Genomic DNA, 8923 nt, shown 5'->3' on the forward strand with positions numbered 1-8923 from the left:
ATTTGGTCATTATAATGTAATTTTACAAACAGATTTTCCTGACTTTGTGGCTAATATGAAGTCTCACGCATAATAGTTTATGCGCATGCATCCTTACTTCTTCTATTGTTCTGGTGTCTCCGAAGGGACCGTCTTACAGCGCCCCTAGAGGTGTGGCATGTGTATTGCATCCTTTTCAGCAAGCTTTGCGTTGCCATATGGACCTGATATTTTACTGATCGTTGCCCATTTGGACGTGATATATTTTTAAATAACATCTCGTTGCCGTTGTCGTGTGGCTGTAGCCTAAGTTGTTTAGCAGTCATTTTGGACCCCTCCTCAGGAATTCCAAAAATAGCAATTTGAGGTGATGGGACTAATGTTAGTTGTAGCACCTCTGACATAAAATCAAAGAAGGACTTCCAGTACTCCACCAAGCCCGGGCACGACCAGAACATATGAGCTAGGTCTGCTGGCACCTGAGAGCATCTATCACAAATGTCAGAAAGGTTTGGGTAAATCCTTGATAATCTGGTCTTGCTATGATGAACCCTATGCAGAACCTTAAACTGAATGAGGGTAAGCCTTGCACAGGAGGAAGATGAATTTATTGCGTATAGTGCATCGTCCCACCACCCATCAGTCAAGGTGATACCCAGTTCAGTCTCCCAACTAGTCCTGATCTTATGAAGGGCTGGAGGTGGGGTTGTTGATGATAAAAGGTTATAGATAAAGGAAATGTGTCCCTTCGATAAGCTACCAACTGGAAGAAGATGGTCGACGCCCGAGGCTGGTGGAGCCTGTGGAAAAGTTGAGAAATTGGATTTGACAAAGCTGCGAATTTGAAAGTATCGAAACAAATTGGACTGCTGAATGTTAAATGTGGAGCATAACTGTGAAAAGCTACCAAAAAGGCCATTAACATATAGGTTACCGAGACAGGACAGGCCTTGTCTGCTCCAGGAATCAAACCTTGAATCGATCCTGGCTGGATGAAAAAGGTGATTGTTACAAATAGGTGTAGCTAATGGTAAAGAGGTCCAGCCAAATTGGTGTCTCACCTGCTGCCAGATTTTCAGAGTGTTAATAACTATGGGGTTGGTTGAATGTAGTTTGGGTTTGAGTGGGAGGCTGCTACATACCAAAGCCTTTAAAGACGAAGAGTGACAGGAGATAGCCTCCAGGTGAATCCAATCACTATATGTGTCTGAGATCCAGAGTGCAACTTTATGCAAGTTAGCTGCCCAATAGTATGACTGAAAATTGGGCAAACCAAGACCTCCATGTGATCTTCTCCTCTGAAGAAGAGATTTGTGGATTCTTGGATTTTTACCTCCCCATATGAAATTTAAAATCATTGATTCCAATTGAGAGAAAAAACATTTATCAAAAAAAATGGGTAAACATTGGAATAAGTACAAATATTTTGGGAGCACATTCATTGTAATGGATTGTATTCTACCTATAAAAGAGATAGGTAGGCTATTCCATCTCTGTAGCTCTGACTTTACTTTGATTGAAAGAGATGTAAAATTTTCCTCCAGAAGAGAGCGGATGGAGCTTGTGATAATAACTCCTAAGTACTTAAATCTAGAAGTGGATAATTTGAATGGTATATTAGACTGTGGTATTTCACGGGCTAACTGGTTAATAGGAAAGCATTCACTTTTATGTATGTTTAATTTGTACCCAGAGACGGTGCCAAAGGATTTGAGAGTAGTTAAAATGTGTGGGATGGAGATTGCTGGATTGGAAACATAAAGGAGCAGGTCATCCGCATATAAGGATACCTTGTGCTCGATTTCGCCTCTTTTTATTCCAGAAAAAAAATTATTGGCTTTAAGAGCAATTGACAAGGGTTCAGTAGTAATAGCAAAAAGCAGGGGGGAAATTGGGCATCCTTGTCACATGCTGTGTGAGAGTGGGAAGAACTGTGAACGTTGAGTATTGGTACACACACAAGCCTGTGGTGAAGAATACAGTAAACATAGCCAGGAAACAAAATTTTCTCCAAATCCAAATTGGTTTAGTGTAAAGAATAGATGACCCCACTCAACCCGGTCGAAAGCTTTTTTTGCATCAAGTGAAATAACCATCTCTGGACTAGTTGGATGGGCCAGGGAGTGGATGATGTTGAGAAGCCTCCGTATGTTTGTAAAAGAGTGGCGATTTTTTATAAACCCTGTTTGGTCTGTCGAAATAATGGAAGGTAAAACTGTTTCCCTTCTGCAAGCTAGGACTTTAGCAAGGAGTTTATCATCTACATTAAGAAGAGAAATAGGTCGGTAAGAGGAACATAATTTGGGATCTTTATCCTTTTTAAGGATCAGTGATATCGATGCCTGATTGAGTGTTGGTGGTAATTTACCTTCTTGGAGAGAGTTCTCATACATCTCTAAAAGCAGTGGTGCTAACTGTTCAGAAAACTTCTTATAAAATTCCACAGGGTAGCCGTCTGGCCCCAGGGACTTCCCACTCTGCATTAGTTTAATGGCATTGGTTATTTCACTGAGAGATAGTGGTGTCTCCAACTTTTCCCGTTGTTCAGGTGTTAACTTAGGAATACTGAGTCCATGGAAGAAGTTTTGCATGACACCATCATCATCAGGTAAGTCAGATTTATACAAATTGGAGTAGTAGGTTTTGAAAGTCCTATTAATTTCGTCAGGGATCCTTGTCGGTGTACCTGAATCATTTATAATTTCAGATATTTGCTGTGAAGTTATCCTACTCTTCAACTGATGCGCGAGAAGGCGACCGGCCTTATCCCCATGTTCATATAGTAATCCTCTGGCTTTCAGTATCATTTTCTCTGCGTCTCTAGTGGACAAGAGATTGAACTCAGTCTGGAGAGCAAGTATCTTCTTGAATGGCTCTGGAGATGGTAGTGCAGAGCATTGGCAGTCCACATCAGCTATAGCTTCTAAGCTTCTAAGAGCTATATTCAAACGTCTCTTTAACACCTTGTTGGTGTGAGCAGTATATGATATTATTTCCCTCCTGAGAAAAGCCTTGAGTGTTTCCCAAAACAAGGATGGGCTAGTGTGTTCATTTTTGTTGATTTCTACAAAAAAGCTGATTGACTGATTTATACATTTATAAAATTCACCATCGGATAGGAGTGTGGAATCCAGTCTCCAAGTGTGACTCTCTCTATGTTGGGCCTCAAACTGTAGGTCAAGTACCACAGGGGAGTGGTCAGAGTTAACTATAGAGGAGTACTCAACTGATTTTACAAAGGGGAGTAGAGTCTCGTCTATAAAAAAATAATCTATACGCGAATAAGAATTGTGGGCATGCGAATAAAAGGAATATTGTCTGTCAGTTGGGGGAGAGATTCTCCAGGGGTCGACACTGCCACACTGAGCCATAAAAGCAGCCAGAGCCTGTGACATCTTGGATTGGGTGGCTGTTCTAGAGCTAGACCTATCTAGACAAGGGTCCATCACACAATTTATGTCCCCTCCAAATATTAGTTTGTAACTACATAGATCAGGGATTAATGATATAAGTTTCTTAATGAATTCTATATCGTCCCAGTTTGGGGCATATACAGACACTAGAGCAACTGGAATTTGGTGGAGAAAGCCAGTAACTATAATAAATCGGCCATTGGGATCACACAGAGTGCTGGAGTGAACAAAGTTAACTTTTTTAATCATCAGAATGGCTGTGCCTCTCATTTTTAAATTGAACGTTGAATGAAAAATATGAGCTATCCAGGGTTTACTAAGTCGTTTGTGGTCTGTAGTGCGCAGGTGAGTTTCTTGTAGGAATATGATATCTGCATTTAAATGTTTCAGGTGAGAAAACACTCTAGCCCATTTCACAGGGCCATTCAGGCCCCCCACATTCCAGGAAATAATCTTGACAGAGCCTCTTCTACTCATTACTCCATTTTGATTATTTGTCATAAAGTTAAGTAGTAAAATAATTTGCCATGAGCAAGACTAGTTCAATATTGCAGGAGAAGTAAGCATGCTGACTTGAATGCAAAACTAAGAGATAAAAACTAAAAGGAGGACAAGGACACTTAACATGAGGAACAAAAACAAACCACAACAAGCAAGAACCATCCCTTCCAACCTCCCTATCCTCCCACCCCCCACATATGCTCATATTCCTACCTATGATGAGCTGCAGGTAAAACTACTTACCTACCTCCGGAATAACTAAGTGAAAGCACTAAACTTCTATCCCTAAAACAGAGAGTGCTGCTGAGCTTGTATATGAACCATTTAAACACACCAATAGGAACACTAGAATGTCTATAAAAAAATAAGAAATTGAAATGAAGTAAATAGCAGAACAATCAGGACACAGTTATCTTACTTACTTAGTTTAACCAGCATGAAACAACATAAATCATCAGGTTAATTATAAAATCAAAAGAGAACTTGTGATGTATGTACACACAGCTACTGTATGCTCTTACAGTAACACACACCGCACCGTTACCTTAATAGAGTTCTTTCATCCGGATCCTGGCATGAACACAGTTTGGGAAATGTCATGAATTCCAAAGTGGGATACAGTCTGTAAATAAAGTAATCAGCATGTAACCATGCGCCGCTGTAGCCATGTCCAAGATCCAATGACAGACCCCCGCGTGCATAAAACAAAAGAGGCACGATGGTTATAGTCCACAATCACAAGTTAGTGCTTTTGCAAAGAGTTTGATGCGGGTCACAGGAACCAACATGTACGGTCAACAAATCAAAATATCCATCCCATATTCTCATGACCGCTTATTTTGCCAGGTGTTGGTTGTAGAATTCTTCGGCCTCCTCTGCTGTATAAAACTTGTGCTCAGTGTTCTGATGCCAGACTGCGAGTGTAGCTGGGTGGTGAAGTGTGAATTTGCAGCCTTTCTTGTACAGTTTGGATTTAATTTCCCTAAACGCGGCGAGCTTCTAGGCCAGGTCAGTGCTCATGTCTGGAAAGATGAAGATCCTGTGGCCCTGGTAAACAAGTTGTTCTCGTTTCCTCGCTATGGCAAGCACCTGTTCCCTCTGTTTGTAGCACAAAAAGCAGATGATCATGGGCCAGGGCCGCTCACCTGTGCCCGGCTTCTGTCTCAGCGTGCGGTGCGCCCTGTCAAGCTCCGGCAGAGAGGTGAACGTGTCATCTTGCAGTATGTCAACAAGGAATTTAGACATGAAATCTGCAGCTGAACGTCCCTCGCAGTCCTCAAGTAGGCCAACCACTCTCAGATTGTTATGACGGGAGTGATTTTCTAAGTCTTCTGCTTTGCTTTTTAGCTGACTGTTCTCGGCGTGGAGTTGTTTCACTTGCGCTTCAAGGCTGGTCAGGCTGTCACTGTGGTCGGAGAGTGTATTTTCCATTTCAGTTATACGGGGACCCAAATCCTCCACTTTGAGTCGAACCGCATCTAAAGTTGTTTGGATTGGAGACAGCGAGGTTTGTATCTTAGATGTGATCGCTGTTCTACTCTTCTCCAATTCCGCCACCAAGTCACTGATGGTCAAAGTCTCTACATGCTCCACAAGGTTAGCTGAGGTGGCCATTGTTGTTAGCTTAGCTACTGGAATCCTGCTAGAGTTATCAACAGGATTTTTTCCTTTCTGATTCTGGTTGCAGGGTTTTCTGGGCATTACAAGTCACCATCTGTTTTTGCCACGCCGAATTAAGTATAACTGAGGATCACTATCGGTGTAATAATCAGGGGTTGAAGAAATCGCTCAGGAGCTACTCTCAATGCATCTGCTTCACTCGGCCGCCATACCGGAATCCCTATGTATGATTTTATACATAATTAAGTGGATCTGCACCTCTCTAGATGTCTTATACCAGGATCTGATTATTTCCTTCCATTTCTCCAGAATTATCTCGCCCTGTAAATCTGCCTCCCATGCTCTCTTGAGACCCTCTAGTTTAGGTGGGTGAGATTGCCTCATAAGACTATAGTATCTAGATGCCCCACCTCGCATCCCCTGATCTCCCTGTACTGGTCTTTGTAGCTCTGCTTGAGGCAATAGGGGGAGTTTCCTTTGAGCAGACATTATACAGCTTCTTAATTGCAAATATTTCCAAAAGTCTCGTCTAGGAATTCTATATTTAGTTACCATTTGTTCAAAACCCATAAAATTATCACCCTCGAAAACATCTCCAATAAAAGTAATCCCTGCTTCAGCCCATGATTTCCAGTAAAGAGTTTTTTTTACCCACTTTCAGTAGTTTGTTATGCCATAGAGATGACCTTCTAGTAAAAGACGGGTTAAGACCAATAAGACGATGTGATGCACCGATTTTAAAACACGGCAAAACATAAGCTCATAAGTTACAGTCAATTTCCAGACTAAACTCAGTTTAACAGAGCATGCTGCATGCTTTTTGGTTTTGTAGCGCAGAGTACCTGGCTAACTGCAGGAAGCGGTTAGCTGCACAGCTAATGTAGCTATTGCAAGGCTAACGTGGCACCGATTTTAAAACACGGCAAAACGACCAGTTATACACTTACTTGTTTGCTGTTTGTGGCTGATGCAGCAGGGATGCTTGGTATGGACCCAGGCTTCAGTGACAGTTGATGTGCAAAACCTGCCCTGTACTGTCCCAAGTTGTGGAAACATTCCTCAGGAAAATGCTTCCGACAAACATACACCATCTTAGGTAGACTCAACGGCGTATTATTGAAGTAAATAAAACTAAGCCACTGCGTCTTCAGGGGCTCTCCCATCGGCAGTAAAAACAGACTCTTTTCTGTGTTGTCACATCCATGTACAGCGCAATTTCCATGTTTCGCTCGCTTAGGTGATGCCATGTTGTGACCTCTATGGTCTCCTCACTACAACTGGGTGGGCAATTCATACAGTGGGTGGGAATCCAGAGGGGGGGCATGTGGATCATCTCCCTTGCTGACGTAGTAAAGGGAAGAGCTTATCAACGCGCCGTTTTGACGCGCCATTCTCAAATGTTGGGCATAGTTTGGTTTACACATTATGAAATTTCTAGCCACTGGGGTGACTTAAGAAGGTCAGAGGAACTCATTTTAACGTTAAAAAACCTCAGAAAGTGAAAATTTCATGCCATGGGACCTTTAAGAGAAATGATGATGCAGATCAGTAGTGATGTTGAAAGCATGCAATCTGCAGATGAGCCGTCCCTTTTGGCACTCAGTGAGACCTCTGTGGAGTCACCACAGACCACCAGTCCTTTTCCAGGTCCCCCTCAGAATGATAATGACGTAAACATGGCTACATCAGCCCTAATCACTGATGAAAGACGAGTTCCATCCCTTTCGCTGAGTGATGTCAATCCACCAGAGGTTCAGAAAGTTGTTGTTGAACACATTGTGAAGAGGGAGGACACGGGTTCTTTCTTGTCATCTCCTATCCGACTTCGCTCCTTCTCCGGGAAAATTCCCAGACCAAATAGCGAAGCAGATTATGACACTTGGCGCTCGCACATTGAACTTCTTTTGAATTATCCCAGCATGTCTCCTCTTCAAGTGTCCAGAAGGATCCTGGAGAGCTTGCTTTCACCTGCAGCAGATGTGGTTAAAAGCCTGTGCTCCAATTCACTGCCTTCTGCCTACCTGCAACTGCTAGATTCAGCTTTTGGTGCAGTTGAGGATGGAGAAGAGCTGTTTGCTCAACTCATGAATACTCTCCAGGATCCAGGCGAGAAGCCATCTACTTACCTGCAGCAGTTGCAGCTTGCACTTAACCAGGCTGTTAAGACGGGGGGTGTTGCACCAGGGGAAGTAGGTAAACACCTTCTCAAGCAGTTTTGTAGAGGGTGCTGGGACATTGTTCTGCTCTCTAGTCTACAACTTGAGCAGAAGAAAAGCTTTCCACCTTCGTTCACAGAGCTTCTGCTAATGTTACGTACCAAGGAGGACAGACAGGCAGCTAAAGCTAGTCGCATGAGAAAACATGTAGGATCCATAAAACAGAGAGTTCAGCTCCAGTCACAGAGTAGCTTTATTTTTGAGCCAACAGAGAACCCAGAGACCAATCCCAGTGCTATAGATGATCTTAGGAAGCAGGTAGCGAGCCTCCAGAGTCAGCTAACTACCTTAATGGCTCAGAAGAAGTATAAGGGGTTCAGTGATAGGGGTGCTACAGGGAGAACACAGGATAGAGTGTTAGCATCACAAAGTGCAAAACCAGACATGTCAAAGCAACCAAGAAAGAACTACACAAATGAACCCAGACCGTGTTATTGCTTTAATTGTGGGGAGGATGGGCACATAGCGACAATTTGCACCAATGACTCAAACCCGACTGTAGTGACTGAAAAGAGAAGACAGTTAGAGGAAAGACAGCATGTGTAGGGACAACAAAACCACCCTAACTTATCTTTAAACTAGACTCAGTCTCCGTCGTGGGGCAGATGGGGGCTGAAGAGAGACAACCATGTCCCTCAAAGAAACGCAAGGCTCACATGTGTGCCACTTCAGAACACCTGAAAACAGGCCACCCTTTCAAGCTTCCTTGTGGGCTGGTAGGCACCAGAAGTACAGCTGAAGTCAAGTCAAGTTTATTTGTATAGCGCTTTTAACAATAAACATTGTCGCAAAGCAGCTGTGGGTGCAATCAGTTAATTATTGATATTAAGTGATCAATCTCGTTAAATCAGTCTCATTAAGTTTTGAAGGTCAATAATTAAAATGAATCAATCCCATTGAATCGTTTAATTTGACTCGTTTGAATTGAATCATACCATAGAATCACTCTCATTTGAAGTGAATCATTTAGTGAATCGTTTAGTGAATCATTCAATGAATCGTTTAGTGAATCATTTAGTGAATCATACCATTAATCCTGGTGCTTAATAATAAATTACCAAACAGCTAAATTATGGTATATTTCCAAATTATTACGATCACTTACCATATTACATAACATATGCACCCTTTTTGAATTCTTTGAGAAGATTGGGGACTTCAGATATTGTTGTTCACAAATAAACACAGTTTGTT

General features: G+C 42.3%; 1 protein-coding gene across 1 annotated transcript; it reads left to right on the forward strand.

The window, feature by feature from the left end:
• Positions 1–7045: 7045 nt before the first annotated feature.
• On the forward strand, positions 7046–8275 carry LOC132894728 (paraneoplastic antigen Ma3 homolog). Its single transcript, XM_060934846.1, has one exon. It carries the CDS (start codon positions 7046–7048, stop codon positions 8273–8275), a length of 1230 nt encoding a protein of 409 aa, XP_060790829.1.
• The last annotated feature ends 648 nt before the right edge of the window (positions 8276–8923 follow it).

This window comes from Neoarius graeffei, chromosome 12 (genome assembly GCF_027579695.1).
Source record: "Neoarius graeffei isolate fNeoGra1 chromosome 12, fNeoGra1.pri, whole genome shotgun sequence".
Classification (NCBI taxonomy): domain Eukaryota; kingdom Metazoa; phylum Chordata; class Actinopteri; order Siluriformes; family Ariidae; genus Neoarius; species Neoarius graeffei.